The sequence below is a fragment of the Nanorana parkeri genome, unplaced genomic scaffold (genome assembly GCF_000935625.1).
Source record: "Nanorana parkeri isolate BGI_ZX_2015 unplaced genomic scaffold, ASM93562v1 scaffold182, whole genome shotgun sequence".
Lineage (NCBI taxonomy): Eukaryota > Metazoa > Chordata > Amphibia > Anura > Dicroglossidae > Nanorana > Nanorana parkeri.
The window spans coordinates 72,820-94,865 of record NW_017306450.1 but is presented as its reverse complement, the minus strand read 5'-3'; the positions used below and the strand labels follow the sequence as shown (position 1 = coordinate 94,865).

At 42.1% G+C, this 22,046-nt stretch overlaps 1 protein-coding gene across 1 annotated transcript; it reads left to right on the top strand.

The window, feature by feature from the left end:
* Nucleotides 1-1,585: 1,585 nt before the first annotated feature.
* On the top strand, nt 1,586-18,993 carry LOC108785888 (protein FAM122A-like). The gene is made up of 10 exons (XM_018555063.1): nt 1,586-1,887; nt 4,119-4,197; nt 6,397-6,453; nt 10,024-10,067; nt 11,496-11,550; nt 13,225-13,326; nt 13,929-14,017; nt 15,289-15,353; nt 15,659-15,752; nt 18,388-18,993. Exons 1-10 carry the CDS (start codon nt 1,796-1,798, stop codon nt 18,527-18,529), a joined length of 819 nt encoding a protein of 272 aa, XP_018410565.1. The 5' UTR covers nt 1,586-1,795; the 3' UTR covers nt 18,530-18,993.
* Nucleotides 18,994-22,046: the final 3,053 nt, after the last annotated feature.

The following is a 22,046-nucleotide window of genomic DNA, read 5'->3' as shown; positions in this document are numbered from 1 at the left end:
CAGCCACCTGTGACTCCATGAGGTTTGAATCTGGTTCTCTTAGATCTTTAAAAAACACATTTTGAACCTCTCAGGGATATTTGCCTTTATACTCTCACCTCAAAGGGTACTTCCCTTGTTGCCATCACCTCTGTGAGCTGTGTGTCTGAGCAGCAGGCTCCCTCCAGCCATACCTGCATTCCATTTATCTACTGCTTAACTATACTCTATACCCCAATATGGAGACTCACAAAATTAGAGTTAGGACCACACTACAAAGAGGAGCCTTGATGAGCCAGTGTGGCTTCCACATATTTTGCAAAAGTGTGCAACTAAAACTTCTGTTTTTAACACATATTGTTAGACAGGGCAATTTGTGTTGCTGCAGGCTGGCCGGTAAGTCTGCTGGGAAACTTCTGTGTTTTGTATTGTGTGTCTGAGCTGGCAGCCTTGTCCTGGAAAACCCTATATAGTTCTACACAGGGACATTCCAAAATTGTAGAGTTGTCCCCAGAACAAGAGGTGAAGGGAAATCTTACAATGGGGACTTTCAGTATTGTGCAAGACACCACTACAGAAGGCATGCTTTACTTTTTTTGTGTTATACTTTATTAACAGTAAGTGAACACTCCATGCAGGTCTGTGTGCTGTGGTGGCCTCCGGAGCCATGCAGTGCTCTACGAAAGAAGCACCATGTCTGCATTATTCCGCACATCACACCAGCCTTGTGCTGTCAACGGGGCACATAGAAAACAGTTGTCGATGCCAGCTGGTGTAAGAGAAAGTCCTCTCACTTTGGGATATTTCCTCTAACTTCATGTTGCATCTCAGGGACAGGAAGTGAAGGAAAAAAACATATCCGTCAGGGGTTTTTCCTCTGTTCTATCCAAAACTAAAAAAAATGTTTTGACTGCACTTTTACGGCTCATTCACACCAGTGACCAGGCACTATACTCTCTATAATGTGCCCCCACTGGTGTGTGTGGTGCAGGGGCAATGTGATGCTTTGTTACACTACAGTTTACTTTTTTCTAACTTTATTGAAATGCCACAAAATGACATTTCATTCAATACATGCACCCCAGCAATTACCAATGTTTTGTTGCGCATTGCAACACGCACGCTGCATAAAGATGCAACCTGTTGTACTTTGCTTTAGCGCTCGACAAAGCAGTACCATGCCATGACCTGAAACAATAGGACATAAGACGGCCTGGTATTTGAGATGGGCAATACTACCCAATGGGGCTGCTGTGGGACAGCTCAGGGGCCCTAAAACATCAGGCCTTACACAATGATTGAACAGACATCATGAGAACATGGAGGAGTCCTAAAACATTCTTGACATTGAACACTGAACTCCGTATAATTAATGATTAGTGATCTATTGTGTCTACATATAGGAAGCATGTGCGTGTATAATGTGTATTGTGATTTATTAGTCTAGTGACATCAGTGTATACAGTGAATTGCCCCGGAAATGGGTTTTGCAGGGTTGTCATGTATGGGGTGTCTCCGCTCTCACCGCCCCTCACATACACACTCGGCGCTCACTCACTCAGCACACAGGAGGGTGTTGTGCGCATGCGCGTTTGGAGCTGCTCAGTCTCAGCATAGAGAGGGCTGGATTGCTTGGCCTGGGCCGCCTGAGCTGTCCCGGGGCTTCCTCGGCCTCACACAGTGCAGAGGGCGCCAAGACAGGAACGATCTTCTCCCCTGGCTGTACCATGGAGCCCTGAGCGCTTCTACCGAGGCCCCTACCGGGAGAATGAGCCGCTGAGGGAGTGAGGACCATCCGGGGAGCATCGCTGCCATCATGGCTCAGGAGAAAATGGAGCTGGACGTGGACATCCCTAGCGATGGCAGCCTGAGGAGATCCAATAGTGCCCCCCATATTAATGTGCTCAGGTGAGGCTGTGTGGGGGAGGAGGAGGGGGCCCTGTGCACTGCTGGGAATGGGGCCCGGTGTGGAGTCCATTGTATGGAGCATCACAAACTACAGTGACTGGATGTGGATGGAGGGACCTGTGGCTGCCCAGCTGTGTCTCCTTGTGTCCTCTCTGTGCTGCCTGAGCATGCTGGGATTTGTAGTTCTGTCACTGGAAGATTTTATTAGTTTGGGGAAGCTGAACATTTATATGATTGCCAGCAGTCCCTGCTATCTGGTCATGTTACCCGGTTCTGGAGATCAGGCCCTGGTATCTGGCCATGTTACCCGGTTCTGGAGATCAGTCCCTGGTATCTGGCCATGTTACCCGGTTCTGGAGATCAGTCCCTGGTATCTGGCCATGTTACCCGGTTCTGGAGATCAGTCCCTTGTATCTGGTCATGTTACCCGGTTCTGGAGCTCAGTCCCTGGTATCTTGTCATGTTACCCGGTTCTGGAGCTCAGTCCCTGGTATCTGGTCATGTTGCCTGGTTCTGGAGATCAGTCCTTGATATCTGGTCATGTACATGAAATATAAAAAAAAAAAACAGGGACTTAAGCGGGGGCCCAGTCCACCTGTCCCCCGTGGCCGTCCACCTGCGGCTGCACTCAGTGCCCACACCGTGCCTTACACGTGTGTTTATTCACTTGCAGATGGTGGGGTTGGTATAAATTTTTCATTATTTTTAAACTTTTTTTAATTTGTGTTTTATTATGATTTACTTTTTTTGTTAATTTTTTAAAATTTATTTTAGCTTTTTTTTTTATTTCACTTAACTTTATTGCTATCACACAGGGGCTAACAAGCAGGCGGCGTACTTGTGATCTGGGCGCCCAGATCACTTGTACAAAACGGCTTCACTGCTCTACATTTAGGTGTGCTGCTTGCCCGCCCCAGTGTTAAATGTAAGGGGGGGGGGGAGGGGGGAAACACATATCGCCCGTCCTGCGCATTGGGCGATAGGAGTTCCGCACCCCTGATTCTGTCCTTGATATAATGATTTATTTGCACACACAGATCATTTTTTCTAGGGTTCACCCCCTCTTCTTTATGGTCCAAGCAGTACTGTATCATCTTCTCTATTTGTACATTACAATACTGGAGCACTGCTTGGACCGAGAAGAAGGGGGTGACACCAGAAACCTTGTCTTAAAAAATTATTTGTTTGTGCAAATAAAAGATCACAGGCAGAACTCAGCTGTGTTGTTGCCAGTGCACTAAAATACTAAAATCACCTTAGGAATTGTTATTGCTGGCTGTGTTTTGTCATCCGGTGGTGTGAGTTCCTAAAGCTGAACCCCAGGAACACACATGTTCATTTAAATACATTCATCAAATCGCCACAAAGGATATTACCTTGTAAAAGTAGCAGTGATATCATTGTGTTGCATATAGCTGGTGCAGAGCTGTGGGAGGGAACTAACAGGCTCCACCCACTACAGACTGCCTGCAGAGAACTACAGAAGAGGGGGCGTAGACAAGACCAGTCACCCTCCATGAAGAGAGAGAGCAGCAGGAAGCTCCTGCACAGACACAACGTTTTACACTGCATTACTGCACAGATCTGAAAGAAATACACAAAGCACACCAGTAGTCAAAGAAGAATACAGAATGAAGACTGTACACAGGACTCTTGTAATTCCATAATATTTGCTTATCCCAGAGTTCAGCTTTAAGTTATATGTACTATTTTCATATGTGAAAGATTTCATATAGCTGTCGCAGCCAATGAGGTACCAGCACAGTGAGGTGTGCAATGACTTCCTTCCCCATAAAGCAGTGTGCATGTGCAATATGGATGACTTGTGCATATTGTCTTCATATCACGTGCACATCTCATCTTTATATTTCCGTGCTTCTTTTCCTCAAACACTGTTGAGTTGCATCTTCAAGAAGACAAGGGAAATGGAACGGCTGCCATTGCTGATCTCTTTATAGAATTCCAGCAGGCTGGTTGTCATGGTGATTTTGTGGCATCAGTACTTTGTGTGTCTGACCCAGAACGAGCATGTACATCCGTTGGGCTGACTTCATTTGCTGCATGCCTGTACCAGGGATATGAAGTATTGAAGTCAGAGACGTTCCAAAGCTTGACATCATCCGCCATATTTCTCTCTGTACAGAATTCCTTCAGATGCCATCTGTGTCTGATTCTGAGTGAACGGTGTATTTGATGTTCTTTTCTAACCGTTGCTTGTTTGTTATTTGCAGTGATCACTCACAAGTGTTCCAACCCTACGCGGTGAGGGCGCGCAGAAACAGCACCACTTTTGTGAACCGCCAGACCCTGGTAAGAGCGCATGGAGACCCAGAATCTCTTTCCAGTTGTGTTGGTCTATAGAGTGTGCGATCTGCTGTTTTATTTTACGCTGGCGTCACGCCATGCCTGTTGCCTTCAGCTCTTGCTGAGATGTATTAAATGCACTTGAGTTGATATGCGTTGACATCCTTGGTTTTTTTAACACGTCAAGTTGCATTGATGTGCTTTTTTTTTTTTTAATAACTGATGGGCAGGTTTATTTGCTCCTGGCAGCGCCAAATGCACTTATCTTTCTTTCCTTAAAGGACAAGTTCACCTTTTGCAAAAATTTAAGAAATTAATATTTAATCATATTTAAAAAAAAACAAAACATTTTGATTCAAGCCTGGAAAGTATCGCAATTGTGATCACTGGATCAAGGCTGCAGAGCTCAGGCTTCTGCACATTCTCCCCCAGGCAGAGCTCTGAAGAGTTTTTTAGGAAAGGTGGGGGAAGGGCAGTTGGACTACAGACTGCATTGAATCAGCTCATACAGCGTCCATCTGTCCTCCCTCTGGTTACATGCGGGAATATGGATAGCTCCACCGCATCTAACCAGAGGGAGGGCCGCTAGGATTTCCAAGACATTTTTAAGTGACGTATCTTTTATATTTAGGGATGCACTGAAATTCAAAAGTTAGGAGGCAGCTGTCATTTGTAAGGAGCACACGGAGCTCCTGGGATTTGTACATCTGTTTTAATGTATGATTTTGTTTTTATAAATAAAGGGATGCACCGATACCATTTTTACAAGTACTGATACTTGTCCAAGTACTCACAGATACAAGTACTGATACATTTTGGTTTATTGTCATGTGTCAGTTTTTCTAAAACAATACAGACTAATTATTTCAGGAGAGTGGTGGAGCACCAGAGCCAGGTCCCAGTTGCAACCCTGGTAGTTCTCGTGAAAATGCCAAGTATCGGCACTGGTACTCGAAAAGTATCGGTGCATCCCTACTTATATTTGACATTTTATGTCCTAGTACAGATATACTGCTGTTTAGGATGTTGCAGGGTTTTGTTGCTAAAGTTTACAGACATAAATTGTTTGCAAAGAAAAAAACTCTTTATTTAATTAAGGGTTGGACCCGCTGCCAAGTTTTTGTTTCAGTCTATGTCCCTGCTGTGGAGATTCACTCCACTATTTATCCTGGTGATCATTGTTGTCACAGAAATGGAAATAAGGGTCAATCCCCGATGGTAAAATTGTCATGAGACAAAAGGTGAAGGGAACAATTGCACTGGGGGTAGATGCTCTTGGTGGCAACTGTCTAAATTGGCCTAGAAAAGGAAGTGTTTTTGGGCTACAGAACACTTCCCCCATCTCATCATCTCTATGACATGTTTATTATTTGCCCAGAGATGGGCTTTAAATAAATAAAAAGTTGCATGAAGAGAAGTCTTTTTAATTCTTACCTGTTACTCTGCCAGCACCACTCTTTCCCCAATCATCTTCCTGGACAGCAACCTGAGAGATGATTGGTTCCACCTTCTACAGGAAACACAATTAGCAAAACAGTTAAAAGCCCCTCCCCTTCCCCTCGTACCTCAGTTTAGATTGTGTTTCCTACCGTCCAGGACCACGTCACGTTTGTTCTTTTTCTTCCTGACCGGTTGGCCTTGAGGTCACGGATCCCCCTCTGTGCAGCTCTGCTGTTGAAGGTGTTTTCCCTCCCTTCTGGCCTTGCTGTAGAGCGGAGGGGTGTTTTTCCCTATGTTGTTTGAAAGGCCAGGATCTGGTTCCTTTCTTCCCTTAAAGGATCCACTCCTGAGGCCCCCAGGCCGGTCACACACACTTCCAGGTGTGTCAGATGCCTAGTCCCTGGCTGTGGTTCCTTCTGCTGGCCCGTATATTACTACTGTATCCTGTAGTGTAACGAAGTTGCCAGGAGAAACCGCATAGTGCCAAGGGGGACCAGTCATCTGACAGATGCTGAAGATTCTGCATCCAAGACATCTTTAATATTATTATACAGGATTTATATAGCGCCAACAGTTTGCACAGCGCTTTACAATATAAGGGCGACATAACAATCATTATACAAATCAAGACAAGATGGTAAGGAGGGCCCTGCCCGTGAGGGTTAATACATTGGAGAATGGCGGTGCGGACAGGTACAGGGTCTAACTAATACCATTTTCATTTTTGCATGCAACTCATCTTGTACTTGAATCTTTTCTGCACAGGTACCATCTTCCTCCCCTGTGCGAATACCAAGCAGCAGACTTCATCAGCTGAAAAGGGTAAGAATCATTCATCTATAACAGGGGTGGACAAATGAATATGGAATTCAGGAACCAGTCTGTCCAATCCAGGAGCCAGCAGGATGATGTTAGGAGCAAGTTCCATTAACAACAACTAGAGAAAACCTTAAGGCCCCATCCACACTGAGCGATTTATCGCGCATATTTACCGCGTGATATCGCTCTCCAATGCATGACAATGGGGCTCTGTTCGTCGCGGGTCGTGCGTCGCTACAACAGGACCCTTTTTTGGAACGGATTTAGGCGCATTTCTACTTTGCTCAATGCAACCATTTGCGCGATGTTGCGCAAAATGCAAATCGTGCAATTTGCGTTACGCTCAGTGTTAATGGGGCCTAAAAGTTAGGCGCCAGCTGTCATTTTTAAGGAGCATTGGCTACCTGGCTCCTGGGGCTTGTCCAGTTCTTATCTATAAGTTTGTGTTGAAATACAGTCTGAGTATGCACATAGGTATGATTTCATGGTTCCCTCTGAAGAACTATAATATACCTATTAATGTTTCTGTTAAATAAAAGTTGGTTCATAGATTTGAGGTGACTAGGCAGTTTGTAGTAGGGATGCACCGATTTCGGTATCGAGTACCGATATTTTTTCTTTCGGAAAAACCGGAAGTGCCATTCAGGAAGCCAGGTGCTGTGTAATGACTCACCACCCAGCTTCCCGATTAGCAGGGAAGCAGTCTCCATGCTTCTCATCACTAGGTGACGAGAAGGCATGGAGCCGGCTTTCTGGCCAATCAGGAAGCCAGACGCTGTGCAATGACGCGGCCAGGAAGCCGGGCGCCGCGTCATTACACAGTGCCTGGCTTCCATGCTCCCTCATCATGATACCGGAAGGATCGGGCTAGGCATCGGAGCATTTGGGCGAGTACCAGTACTCGCCCAAATACTCATTGGCACCGATACTGGTATCGGTGCATCCCTAGTTTCTAGTGTGTATTCTGCATCAAATGGCAGTTCTTAACATTAAAGGATAGTTAAACCCTCCCGTTTTTTTACATATATCTACTGCTAGCAAGTAGTAGATATATGCAAAAAGTTAAAAAATAAATAAAAAAACCCGCTCAAAAAGTTTACTCACCTGTGTTCCGTGCGCAGTCCTGTGCGAAAATGAGAAATTTCTTGAGCGGCTGCAAAGGATATTGGGGCGGGCGCATGCGCAGTTCTCATTTTCGGCCAGGACGCAAGGTCGGAGGGACAGAGCAGTCAGTGCTGGATCGGAAAGCCGCCGCACCGCTGGAGAGAAGGCTGAAAACATCAGGAAAGAAGATTGGAAAAAGAGACATCATTTAAGGTAAGTGCTAACATTAACATGGGAAAAGGGAATGGGAAATTAACATGAGGGAAACATTTTTTTTTTCCTTTAATGTCACTTTAACCAATGATTACTTCCAGTGATTTCTTGCTACTCTGTACAAAGTAGCGAATCCCAAGCAAAAAAAAAAATCCCCTTTTTGAGTCAAGATCTGTGTTAAGTAAGCAGCTTCTCTTGGGGCTGTGTGCGTGTCCAGAAAATGTTGCCCTGATTAGTTGAAACTTTTCTTTCTCATGGGGGATTTTGTTTAACACTTGAAAAGCTCACTTTGCATATTTGTGATTCTGTACTTTCAAAAGTTTACCAGGTGCTCCTGGTGTAAAGAGTCAATTCTGGGGAATCCGTATGAATTCTCTGCATTATACACCTTCTAGAGTGACACATAAGACAATGCATTTAGAACTTTAGAGATGTTCAACTTTTTTTTAGATCAGCTTTAGCTCATTTTCTTCGATTTTGAAGGGGTTACATTGTTAGGGGAAGATACCATTGATGTCCACTCTGATTGATGAAAACATTTCATCTGTTTTATTTATATATTTTTGCTTGTAAATACAAGTAAAATTGTTAGAAATAGATTCTCCTGGACTTTACCAGATGCATGCTTGATCCAGGTCACTTATTGGCTAGGTAGTAAGGCCATAGGTAAGAATGATTGTCAGTTTCTTGTATCTCTGCATGGGAGTACAATGGCTGACATATCAAGTTACCCTTTTTAAAGGGTGTATTTTATAGTAATATAATCATAAAGGCCCACTTGGTTCCCTTTGTCCTCCTCTATTGAAAATGATATACCTCATATATAAGATGTACCGTAAGTCCAGTTTAAAGTACTGTGATTTTCTGTGTGCAGTACTGTGCTTGTGATAGCTCCCTGCAATGGAGAAGGCCTACAGGAAAGCAGACTGGTCATTCTACTTTATGGTGTGGAGCTTGTTGGATCCACAGTGCTGCACAGCCCACAGGCTTTCAGGAAAATAAAATGGCACCCAGTTAAATTTGCACTTGTTATGTTTAAGTTAAACTAATTTCAGGAGTTAAATCTTAAAAATGCATTCAAGTACCTTAACTATTATAAAAAAATGTATCTTATATTTGTGTATCACTCAGCTGTAGATCCTCAAATCATCTCTGAATTGGTGCTGACACTGTCCCTCCTTCTGGAGGGTGGCTACTTTTGTTCCCCATGGTCCCTGTGTGTGTTGTAAAGTAGCCACCGCTCGAAGGTCGCTCCTGCGATGGACTACAATCTCACATTTAGTTTCCTGATTTGTGTTGAGATTGTAGTCCATCATGGGAGTGAGCTTGGAGCGGTGGCTACTTTACAACACACACAGGGACCATGGGGAACAAAAGTAGCCACCCTCCAGAAGGAAGGACGGTGTCGGCACCAATTTCAGAGATGATTTGAGCATCTACAGCTGAGTGATAAACAAGTAAGGTCCAGTATTGTTACTAGTTAAGGTATTTTTAAGATTTAACTCCTGAGTTTAGTGTCACTTTAATTGTATATTTCCTTTAAAAATAGAGGCAAGTAGAAAAGTGTCCCTTGAAATATGCCATAGATAGAAAGTTAGATTGAGTAAGATGTAGAATTATAGACAGTTATAACCACCATAGCAGTAGCTACTGTGTTTCCCCGAAAGTCGGCAGAGCGGACAGCAGCAGCCAGGTAAGACATCCCCCGAAAATAAGACCTAGTGTCTTTTTTCGTGAAAAATAAATAAGACACTGTCTTATTTTCGGGGAAACACGGTACCACATGATTGTTACTTCCTTAATGTTTGGCTCTGTCACATTGTGATTTTTCTTATTTTTCAGTAAACTGTAAAATTGTGAGTGACATTTCAAGCACTGTGAGGATAGAATCACTTACAGGGTTATTCACGAAAGGGTGAAGAGTTTGGAGAAGGCAGGGGAAGTGAACAATCTAGGACAACATAGCTGATCTGGAAAGTGAGCTAGAAAGTGAGCTAAATTGGAGAATTTTTCTAGTTCAGCTATGTTGTCCTAGATTGTTCACTTCTCTCTCCTGCCTTCTCTAAACTCTTCCCCCTTTTGTGAATAACCCTGTTAGTATAACTGCCTAAACTAGCCAGACAATCTTGCCAAAGCAATTCAATAGGCCTTTATTTCAGACCATTTGCTGCAAGACTGTTTCGGTCACTTTGTCTGGCATGCTATACCCTGCAGGTTCCAAGCCACAAATCAATAACTATTCTTTGTCTTTCAAAGGAGGAAGGCGTAGATCTGATGAATCGAGAGACCGCACGTGAACGGTAAGCATATTTTCCCCCCTTTTTACAGTGTTAAAATGTATCTAAATCAAAGAACAAAAATGTAATATCTTGTAGCTTACCAGTCCTTAGATGTTAGGGGTGTATTCGTTTTCTTTTTGTAATTTCTTTCCATTTATTTTCACCTGGTGAAACATGCCAGTAGCATGCCAGCTACCTATCTGAGGCTGACAACATTAACTCCTTGTACTGCATCTATAGAGAATAAACCACGTCACCATAGTCTGACCGCTCCTAATGTAGACTACAACACCCTCCCCTCTCCTCGTCTCTATAACATAGGGAGTAGTTGTCCTGTAGTTGAGATTCAAACTGGGAAATGCCAATTTCACTGCTTGAGATTCAATTGCACAGAAAGTTACGAGCACACTGGATTCCTAGAAGGATCGGGAAGATTTCTGTTTTTAAGAAGTCAAAGCATAGAGCATTGGAAATAAATCTTCAACTGATGATTTTTCAGCACATTGTTCCAGAAGGCCTGATATTTGCCTATACTGTATCTTCAATTGCAAACTGCAGTCTTGCTCTGTGCTCTTTTTGGACAGCAAAGGGTTTTTTTTCCTGGCTTGTTTCCCAAGCAAGTTAAATCGGTGCAATCTTTTTTGATTGTAGATGAATGCACTTTGATCCCAACTGTTGCAGGAGCTACCTGAACAACTCGCAATTCAAATTTGGGGTTTTTGCAGACTTCTTTTAGCATCTTATGATCAGTGGAGTACTGACTCTTTCCATGTGACAAATCTGTGTGTATATATAGTAAGAAAGTCACTGGTCTGTAATCAGTATTGACAATAAATGCGGCTTTATTGCATTCAACATAAAAAGTATCTTTATCAACAGGGTAAGTTTTCCCTTTTTAAACAAACGAATTCCAGCAGAAACTCAAGAGTAACATAAATAAAAAGGCCTACTCCACCTTAGGAGGCTAACTAACAGTAGTGTCCAACTGTAGCGGCTATTCCAGCTTCCAGTATAAATGAACATGAACAAAACCCACAGTCCAATACATACAGTGTTTAGCCAGACCTTATCCCACAGACATTCAGACGCTCTCCAGTCTGTATGCATCCATCCAGTCCAGCATGGATCTCCCTCTCTGAGCTCTTCGGTCCAAGCTTGCTCCTGTGATGGACTACAACCTCAATACAAACTAGTAGTCCATCACTGGAGCCATTTTTTAAACTTTATTTTATAGTTTATCCGATTAATTGAACTTAATAATCGCCTAACTAATCGATTTTGAAAATAATCGTTAGCTGCAGCTCTAATATATATATATATACTATGTATATATGATTTTTTTGTTATTTTGCTCATATAAACTAGTGGTATTTTGTTTGGTTATTGTATGGCCTTTTCTAATATTTATACAACAGTGATTCAGTACTAATTTATTTTTAATGTGTTTAGGGAAGTGCAAACTGCAATGCAAATGAGTCTTTCTTGGGAGGACAGCTTCAGTCTGGTAAGTAATTATACATTAATATCCCGTTGTAATGTATACATATAAGAACATGTTTAATTTAAAACTTTATAAGCCAAGTGGATGGGACATTTACCAATATTCACTTCAGGTGAATCCGTCAATATCATTTAAAACGCATGCACCAGGAAGCTGTACCTCCAGTGACTGTTTGGTGCAGGTCACATTCATGGCTATATAAATATACCCCAATAACTTATTTCATTGCTCTAAGTGTTTAAAGTAAACGTATCAGGTCTTTATAGCAGTATATGTGTTTAAAGCCTTTAATGTCAGACAGCTGAATACTCTGGGAGTTTCCCCTACCTGTAATACATGCCCGTCTTCTAGTCAGAAAGGCTTTGCACATTGCGCTGAGGGATGGTCACGTATCTCGTACGATAATCGGCAGGTGTATGGGCAGCGTGCGACCGCTTCTACTGTAAGGTCGCACAACTTTCGTCTTCCAAGCACGCTGGAAAACCTGCCGAAAATCGTCCTATTTTCGGCAGGTTGCGGGTGGCGTGCTCGGAAGACGAATGCCGCACTGCCCACTCAGCACTGCAATCATCGCAAGTACGATCTGCCTGTCCAAGATGGGCAGATCATACGAAATTTTAATCGCCTTACAACCATCGCACAATGAAAGTCGTGCAATGGTTGTAAGGTGTATGGGCAGCTTAAGACTGCAGAGGGGTAAAGTGTAATTCACAGAATGTGACTGTAACCTTTTTGGAAGGAAGGTATTGAGCTGACCTGCCCTTTGCTATTTTTTTTACTGGCCAGTGACACCAACCCTCAAATTGTAAAAGCAAATAGAGGTGAGGCCTCCCTGAATTTCCTTTCACAAAGTTGATTTGCTTAATCTGCAGTAGCACCCCTTTGCGGCTCCCACAATGTTCAACAAGAAAACTAGAACTGTATGTTGTCCACTCCCAGGTTTTTTACTTTATAATGGTAAAGATGTTTCAAAGCTGATCCGAGCTGCTTCCAACTACTACTTACTATTCCAGAGGAAGGCAACCTCAGCACTCCAGCTCTGGGAATCGTGCCTCTAGCTGTCAGTCGTGCAGTGCCTCATGGGACTTCATAGTATAACAGCTGGGTTGCTGAGGTTGCCTACCCCTGCACTATACCATGACCTGGATAATTGGAGCCATTAGACACTTTAAAATACATCTCGGCAAAAACAAAAAACACTCTATCCGAACTTCACCCAGAGCCCTTCGTTGCCTGGATGATCCTCTGATCCATGGCTTAGAGTCGCTGACCTGCATCAAGTATGTAGCTCAGGAGATGTGCTTTCTTTGGGTCAATGACTCAGAGGGTATAGGGGCAATATACTAGAAGGAGGTCTTCAGTGGCAGACTCTATAAATCTCTCATCTATATGGATTTTTATTTTTCCTTCTAACTTTTTTTTATTTGGTTGAGGCTATTTCTTCATATCAATAAATGGGGGTATGTTAAGGGCACTCAAACTATGTGGACCCAGTGTTGAATGGGGGAATTGGGTGGTGCCGATGGTAGGTGTGCAGGTTGAGGTATCCTGCGTAGTACTAGAAAACAAAAAGAAACAAAAGAGCACCACAACCTAGCGCTCATAGCAATGCTTTTGTGAATGTTTTTTTTTTCTTATTGTACTCCTTCCAAGCCTAAAACACTCTTCCTTTCACAGAGTGATAATGATTTTGAAAAACTGGATAAACCTTCATCCCCAAAACGTGTAGATTTTGCTCCAGTGTCGCCAGCCCCTTCACCCACAAGAGGAATAGGAAAGGTATGCAGTAACACATTTTGTCCGGATGACTTCAGGGTTCCAATGCCATATCAGACAGTAGTAAGATAGTTGGAAAGTTCTTATTGGTCACTGTTTGAATTTGAGTGGTATAGTTCTTCCAAGGTCCCCCTATACCCCCCTGGACATATAGCTGCAGGCGTTGATGTTGAGCTTTCCTGCGCCATGCTCTGGACAAATTCCAAACACTACAATTGCTGAAAAGGCATTAGAATTTGCATTCACTTTTGAAGAGAACACCCTGCAGTAAGCATGTTTAATTAGCATTATGTGTTTTTTTTCCTATAGGACACATGTACTTTACACATGCAATATAGACAAAAGGAGTTATCAGGGCTGCCAGCATTGAAGAACAGGCTGAGTGGTAGTATAAAACTCCTACATGACTGAAAGTGTGACCATCTTTATTGCTGGTTAAGATGTGTTTGTTCAATAAAATACCAAACTGGTTCTAATACTTTAGAAGCTGCAACAACATTAATGGGCTTCTGATTTAAAAAAAAAAATCTCCTAGTTAAACGTAGGCGTTAAATACAAGTACTTGTAAAGATCAAAGGACATCATTGTTGCTTTGTCATTCACAGCAATGTTTCTCACCTTCATTACAAATGTGTCTGAGCAGTAACGGCTTGCCTCCAAGCCCTATACCCAGTCCCACAAGACGCTTCACCACGTAAGTATTCTATAATTAAGTCTATGCATTGTTTCTTTTATATTTGTACTTTGCTGTGAAGGTGATGAAAAGGAAAGATGAATTTGTTGCCCAAAGGGCAGAATACAATCTGATAACTCCTAGATTACTTTAAGGGTAACCCGGATAACCCCTTTTACAGACAACACCTGTTACTATATTCAGGACTTTTGTATTGTTCAGTCAAACAACAAATAAACACAAAGTTAGCATAGGTTTGTGTCAACTCTATGATCTGCCCAAGGGATTTGTGTGTCTTTTCGGCCTATCTTGTGGTTCGGGCACTACCAAGTCCTTTCTGTAGAATACACTGCATTTAGGCATACAGCCTGTTCCAGGATCATTCCCAGCTATACAGCCCTGTCCATGACCCCCAGTCCAGACCCATGATTGCTGTCAGCTCTGCCCCCATGTGTAACTTCTCCTCCTTGTAAGCAAATCGTGGCTAAGCATGTCTGACTTGGGGGAAAATAAGATCCTACCAGACAATAGTTGGTTTCATGTATGCTTTGCTGTCATGTGAGAGGGCACAGGCACAAGTTGTTTGAAAGCCTCAGGTTGCAGATGGCAAGTTAGCTGCTTTTGACATTCCTTGACATAAGGTTAGCGTGCATTGAAGTAGATAGTATTATTGATACAGTAACTACTAGGTAGTAAAGTGCTATACTGTGAGGCTGAATAGTGGACATACCTATTTTGCACATAATTCATAACTGGGATATTACAAGAGATTCCAGGAGTGCTGCCAGGTGTCTGCATGGAACAGACACCCCCCCCGGAAGAAATAAAATATGACGACAATTTGTGTATAGTGGGTCCCACTCAGACTTCCACTGTTAGCATAAGGTACATGGCATGCATTAATACGGAAACAAAGTTTGTATAGTTCATACACTTGAATGCTATTAAGTTATTGAAATCTGGGCACGTAGCCTCCAGCCATCAATCTATGCATAATAGCTGAGATGTAATTACTACGCCATTAAAGGGAGTCCTACTAGTTTCAACTGTATAGGACATTGTGCTTAGTGCAGATTTATCTATTTTAGCCTTGAGTTTCTTAGCCCTAATTCTGAATGGTGGTTGCATGTATAGCTTCCCTGGTTTGTTTCAAATTAACAATATTGTCTACTGCTTTCTTTGGTGCTGGTGTGAGTTTTTTCATAGTGGTGTGTTTTGTACAAAGTTTATCTAAATCCAAAAGTATTACCTTTTTTTTGTATCGGGTCAAATTATTTTTTTTTTCTCTTTAGCAGGAGGAGTCAGAGCCCCATCAACTGCATTCGTCCGAGTGCACTTGGTCCCATCAAGAGAAAAGGTATGTTGTAATATGGCCTTAATAATAATAATAATGTTGTTGGCTTGTGTCAGAGTCTTACAGTATGCATGCCTATATGAATGCATGGCAGAGATTGGTATGGTGCACCATTCGGTGGAGTGTCAGTATATCTAGGTCGTGCAAAAGAAAACCAATATGGAGTCATCAGGGCTGCCAGTTTTTAAGTACAGACTGAGCGGTAGTATATGACTCCTACATTGTAAATGTTTCTGTTATTTTGCACAGAGAAATTGCATGTACAAGTCCAAAACCAAAATCTCACCTAGATATATTTATGGTTTTAGTTGAAATGGAAATAGAAACCCAACCAAAGAGGCTGTTTCAAGGAACTACCAACATGCTGTCCCCGGACATGACTCATCTTTCTGATTACAGTTGGTAAGATTATATTCTGGGTATCTAGAATTAAAGGGGGTCATAAACTCGGCAACAGTACCAGATATCAGTAAAAGGCTGCCCTGTGGGGTGTACCGTGGAAATTAAAGGTCTGATGTTAGACTAGAGTGTGTCAGGACAAAAAAAAAAAAAACAGGTACAGGAGATCGACATGCGGGGGTTTTTTGCACTGCAAGTACAGAAAAAAAAATGTTGATCTGTCATAAATGCACTCGGCTCCCAAGTTCTGTTGTGCTGTTACAGCACACAGCATTTTTGTGGCCTTGGTGTCAGCCCTTCGCTAAATGTTTTTTAGTAAACCAGTCAGGCACACCAGCTCTTCCATCTCCAGAACTTAAAGATGAATCATTCTGTAGTCCAAGATAAGAACTAGGTGGGCTAATTATTTTCCTTGAGCTAATACTAGAAGTGTGAACAGGACTGCTCTGAATTTGTGTCATGTTTTTTTTTTTCCGGCACTTATCGAACAGATAAAACAAAAGGCTTCCAATGGTATATTTATCAGAAGTTCATTGTTAGGTTTTACATACACTTTAAGGTCCCGTTCCCACTGCGCGATATGCAAATCGCGCGTTTGTCGCGCGATTTGCATATTGCACGACATCGCGAGATTTGCCGCGCGATGTCGCGTTCAAGCTTGCATTGAGCAAGCTTGAATCGCGGCTAAATCCGCTCCAAAAAGGGTCCTGCTGTAGCGACACACGACCCGCGACAGCAGGACCCTTTGCCCCATTGGATTGCATTGGAGCGCGATATCGCGCGGTAATTTGCCGCGATATCGCGGGAATTACCGCGCGATAAATCGCTCAATGTGAACAGGGTCTAAGAGTAGTGAGAGAAACGGACTCTTGACTTTGTTTTTTGTTTTTGAGCTAGTAACCTGTCATATGCATGCAACTAGGGAAGATAGAGCTGCTGATCCCAGAAACTCACTGACTTGTATTTTTAACATATAGTCTTTTTTTGATAAAATGACAGGAAAGAGAAACGATACATTCCTCTGGCCATGTTGATAAATAGACTTGGCACACAGTAGATTCATATAGCCATCAATGATGGCCACACAAGTTGCATAATTACACATTAGTCCTTGACATATACTACCAAGAGTTGCACATTTCATCATATGCATTCCAATTCACCTTACTTCTGTCCTGTATTTTATCAACAAATCAACATAGAAAGCAACCCATCCAAATTGTGTTCCCATCCCATTACAAGTTAGTTGCGTGATATGTACATGAGAAGTACTTTAAGCCCAGCTATGTGTCCAGCTCTTTGTATGGCTCAGTAGTAGTGCTTAGTTTTCATTAAAAAAAGCATTGTTGATCCCTGAAACTTTATGTCCACTATTTATGCTACAGTAACTCATTCACTTTAGTGACCCAGTCCTTTAGTGAGGGTACTCTCTTGGTTTTTCACCTGAAAGGTATAAGGTTCTTGCCTGCATTTTAGTAGGTATGGTACCAAGGACTTTTTATACAACTTGAGGTCGCATGGATTAGGATTATCAATGGGTCATTCCAGACCTGGAGCGGTAGGTACTAGTTTATGACCGTTTGTCCTCTAGACCAAAACGATCATTCCTACCTTGGGTGTAGAAATGGTGCCTGCAGGCCACAATCTTTCCAGCAACTAATCAATGAGTTGGATAACTTTTTAATAATCCGTAGGAATAATACCAAGGTCTCCCTCCCATTCCCTTAGAAAATAAGGATCTTTCTGTGATTCTAAACTCAAGTACAATGTATAAGGTTGAGTCTCTCAATGGGCATAGTTTTTTTTTTTGTTTTTTTTTTATGTGTTTACTACATCCATTGCTTGTCGTGCAAAGTATCCATTTTAAATGATCCCTTTTCTTCCCTTAGTTGGTCCAGGGGTGCAGTTTACGGTTTGCAATAAATTTACTGTGTTGGACATCCCACCTGAACCCCACCTTCAAAAAAAACTTCACATCCTTTCCAGGGCCAAACCATAGGAACCCCCTTAGTGGCGCTATTGTAGTTGGGTTGGAGCCAAGGACTATTTTTGTTAGGCCTGTCCCAAGCCTTTAATGCTGACAATGTAAGTGGGAACGCAGGCATTTCCCATTACAGTGGTTCCTCGGTTCACAAACTTAATTCGTTCCACGATTCTGGTCGCAAAGCGAATCAAATTTCCCCATAAGGTTCAATGTAAATACGGTTAATCCGTTCTGACCCCTACGAACGTGGTCGCGAACCGATTTTAGTCGCGGACAGAATCACATTTTCCCATAAGGTTCAATGTAAATTAGGTTAATCTGTTCTGAACCAAATGTAATTTTATTTTAACCACAAAAAGACCCACTGCATACACATGATTGAAAAACTATAGTTTTCATTTCATGCTTTTGGTAATGCTGAAAAAGGATTGCTAAATGCCACATATCCGTTGTGGTGCAGCATTTGCATCATGTATATCTGTATTGGAGATCAGCTCCACTTGTGCATTTCTGTTGGTAAGTGCAAGAACTTTACTGAGCAATTCCAGAGCGTGCAATAATGGGATGGTGAGCAAATCCTGGCACTATATCTATTAGGATAGATGGCAGGTTTATTGGGGTTTCCCCAGTTCACTAATTCTTCTCCATTTTCAGCCTTTCATCAGACCTGGACAGCAGCAGCAGCATTGGCTTCTCTGACTCTACGACTAAAGACGGATGTGTGGCTGACTCACCCGTGACTTGTTCCAACTCCAGCTCTTCATTCATATCAATAGATGATCTTTCTCCAAAGTGAAGGTCCCAGCGCAGGCTGTTTATTTTAAAGACTGCATGGTGGAGTCGAGGAGCAAAGTGATCTCTACTCTCCAAGCCCAATCTCTGTCTGTGTATTTTTTTTTTTTGATTCTTTATAATTATTATTATGTATATAACATGCCCTTTCCAGTGTGGACTGTTACAGAAAATAAAGTGGGGCTGTATATTTTATGTACAGAATAGTATGTACAGTATGTGTACATATTTCCTGTATCTTCCAGGTGTTTGTGAATTGTTTTTTCTCTTTAATATTTAGTGTTTATTTATTTAAAACGAATGGATGTAAGGTCTGTAACCACGGGCTAAGAATGTACTTTAACTTAGCTTGGTGACAGATATCGGCCAATGTTGACTGTTGGAGTAATATTGCCAACCAGTAATTTGTCATTGGTGGCTTTTTTAATTTGTTTTTTTTTTTTCAGTTTTTTTTTTTATGTGTCAACTTTATAACATTTTACATCCACTTGAAATTGACAAAATTAATTGGTGCTGTCAGGCTACTGTCTATGTCCTCCAATGTTTCTGCATGTTCATTTGGTTTTTCTGCCCACTCCTGTTTATTTAATGATAAATTTCAGTGCGAGGAAGGTGCAGTCTTTTATCAACATATACAGTATGTGGTTTTCTTTTGACTGTACAACTTTCCCTCTCTGAGAATTAGGGGACAAGTGGCCATTCCCATAACATTTTGCAGGGCATTCCAGCCAACGTTCTGTCTCAAACTATCAAACAGATCAGGACAACCTACTACTAAAAATAGTTTTAATAGAAGCTGTTTAGGTCCTTTGGTCTAGTTGGCTATTTTTGCAATAGAATGCTGCCTGTAATTGCCTGAAAATAGCAGTGTTGGTTTATGCTGTGCATATGGTAAGCTGCTCTACTGCTTTCAACAACAGTAATCTTTCTTAAGGTGACCACATGATGGAAATTGAATAAAAGTGCCTTTCAGGTGGCACAGCAGTTTAGATCTATTAACACTACAATTTCAGTCATGTGGTTACTGAAAACTAAGAAAACAAATTGAACTAAGAAAACAAATGGGTCACCAATTGCCATGTGTTGAAAGCTTGATGAACAGAAAACACCATTGTCTAACTTAAAGTGACCCTGTCACCACAGCGTCACTACTAAACACAAGGCAGCCTGTAAGAGTGAATTTGCTTACCCGTCCGGCTGCCCGTGTGCTTAAAAAGCTGCGGCTTCTCTATTCTCCAGCACCACTTGCGGGTATGCAGAATACCTGCTACGCTATTGCAAATTGTAGTTCATCCCACTGGCTCACACCTCACTACAGGAAGTATGAGCCAGAAGGAGGAACCCACTGTGTGCTGTGGGGTAACGGGTATTATACCGCCCGAGAGGTCGAATACCTTCAATGGCTGGAGAGCAGCAAAATTATGCTTTTCAACACACAGGCCACTGGAAAGGTAAGCATTGTTCACTCTTTCACAGGCTGCCTTGTGTGTAGAGGTGGCAGGTTCACTTTAAGTCTAGATGGTATACAGATTTGGAGACTGTGGCAACCAAATAATTTCCCTCGTATTTGACATTTTTGAATTTTCCCTATCAAAAGTTTCTCTTCCAGAACGGGAAAGTTGTGAAAAATGACTGTGTTCATACAAATGTGTGACATTTTAAGAAATAAAACCAAAGCATATTTAATTTTAATTTAATCTTAGTTTCATGGTGGATCAAGTTTAAGTAGACATCCCAAAAATGGCTTGGTTGGGTATAAGGTGGTAGGTGATATGTGTAAAGTTATGCATGCCTGGCAGACGTGAAGTTGTGCTGCCAATGTCTTCCCCATGAGTTTCTACACCACTAGTACATGGATGTGGCTGTGGATTTTCCATTACAATAGAGGAGACACAGAATCCTAACAAGCTGCAATGTTAACTGGCTAAGATTGTCATCGGTACTTTGCAGTGCTGGATCTTTCCACTAAAGCTGCAAACGTAGGCACAACCATACACACGGTTTGTGCTTGTCACTCTCCCAACACAATGAAGTCTTCATTCTGGCTTTAAGTATTAATCTAAACAAAGATTTAAACATCCCCTTTTAATTATTCTGTTCATGGAGAGATAATACCACGCTTTTTAAATACAGCTAGAAGAAATACTTGAAGCTGGGTTTTATATTGGCTTTCTGTAATCCCTGTGCACAGCAGCACTCACACTTGGGGAGGGTCATTTAGTACGGGCCCGACCAGGGTTCTATGACTTTTCACAATTCTGTCTAACACTGTGAACATACCTACAGGGGGAGAGCGCACAAGCGTGACTTCAGTGTACTGCTGCCTACTTCATTGTCCAACCAGCAGGCTGGGAAAGGAGAATGAAGTAAAGCAGGCATCAATTCAGTCATTTTTCTCTTGGAGTCACCTGTCAGGAGAGCAAGTACCACTACTGTGCTTGGGAAGTGGTGGGAGGAGTGTTTGCAGCTCTAAGGTAGGGCATGTACATGGGCCATATTTAAATCTTGAAATGTACTCCGATTTCTACCCTCGCTTAAGAAATGTTGCTGCTTTTTTGGGTAGCTAGTCTTGAATAGGTTGACAAAGTTTGGCTGACCTCTCACTCCTTCCAGAAACTTAGAGACAGATATATTTTGACTATGTGTGTTTCTGGAGGCAGAGTAACACTGTGGAGAAACTACGGGTCCTGGTGTGCTTGTCTAGGGCTTGTAGTTCTTTAGCGATTGCTTAAAAAAAAAAAAATCTGTCGCCCTTTATGTATGTAACCTAGTGTGCATTGAATCGTATGCATTCTGCAACCAAACGTTCCAATATTGCTTCAAACTATTGAAAGACCACTAAAGTTGCAGTGCAAGTGCCAAATATGTATAGGAAAACAAAGCACTTTTAATAATGAAAAATACATATTGGCTTTTAGAACACATTCTGGCTGCATGGTGACTTTCTCGTATACTTCTATCCCAACCCTTGCAAAAGTTCTGCCAAATTGCTTAATGTGTACAGTTATGTTTGACTTTAACATGCAGGGTACATGGGTTTTACCAGAAAAAAGTTACCAACAGAGAATCCTTTTTAGCAATAATAATGTTTGTGGATTTGGGCCAAACTGCACAGCCAGAATTTAAAGCAAACCTGTCACAAGATAAAAAGCATCAATGTGTGTTGAGTGTCTGAGAACAGGACAGCTTGCGTGCCTGTTTGTGAGTTTTTTTTGTTCAGCAGTTGTGTCCTTTGGCTGCAGGTGCATGTTATATGTAAATTTCAATTTGCAGATCAAGTTGAGTGTTTTGGTAGACCACTGGATCTCCTATGCGTAGCTATTGTTTTTCTGCTGCCCAGCACAGCATAAAGAAGTTTGCACGTTTTTCATTGTAGGCAGCATAGGTTGTCTGTCTCAGTGAATGACTCTACTTGTGTGTGTATAGTACACATCTGCGTTCTAGGTCCCCTGGGATGCTCCAGAGCAATCTTGGACAGAGACAGACATGTGTAGGCACACTATGTTTACTGCTATCAGATA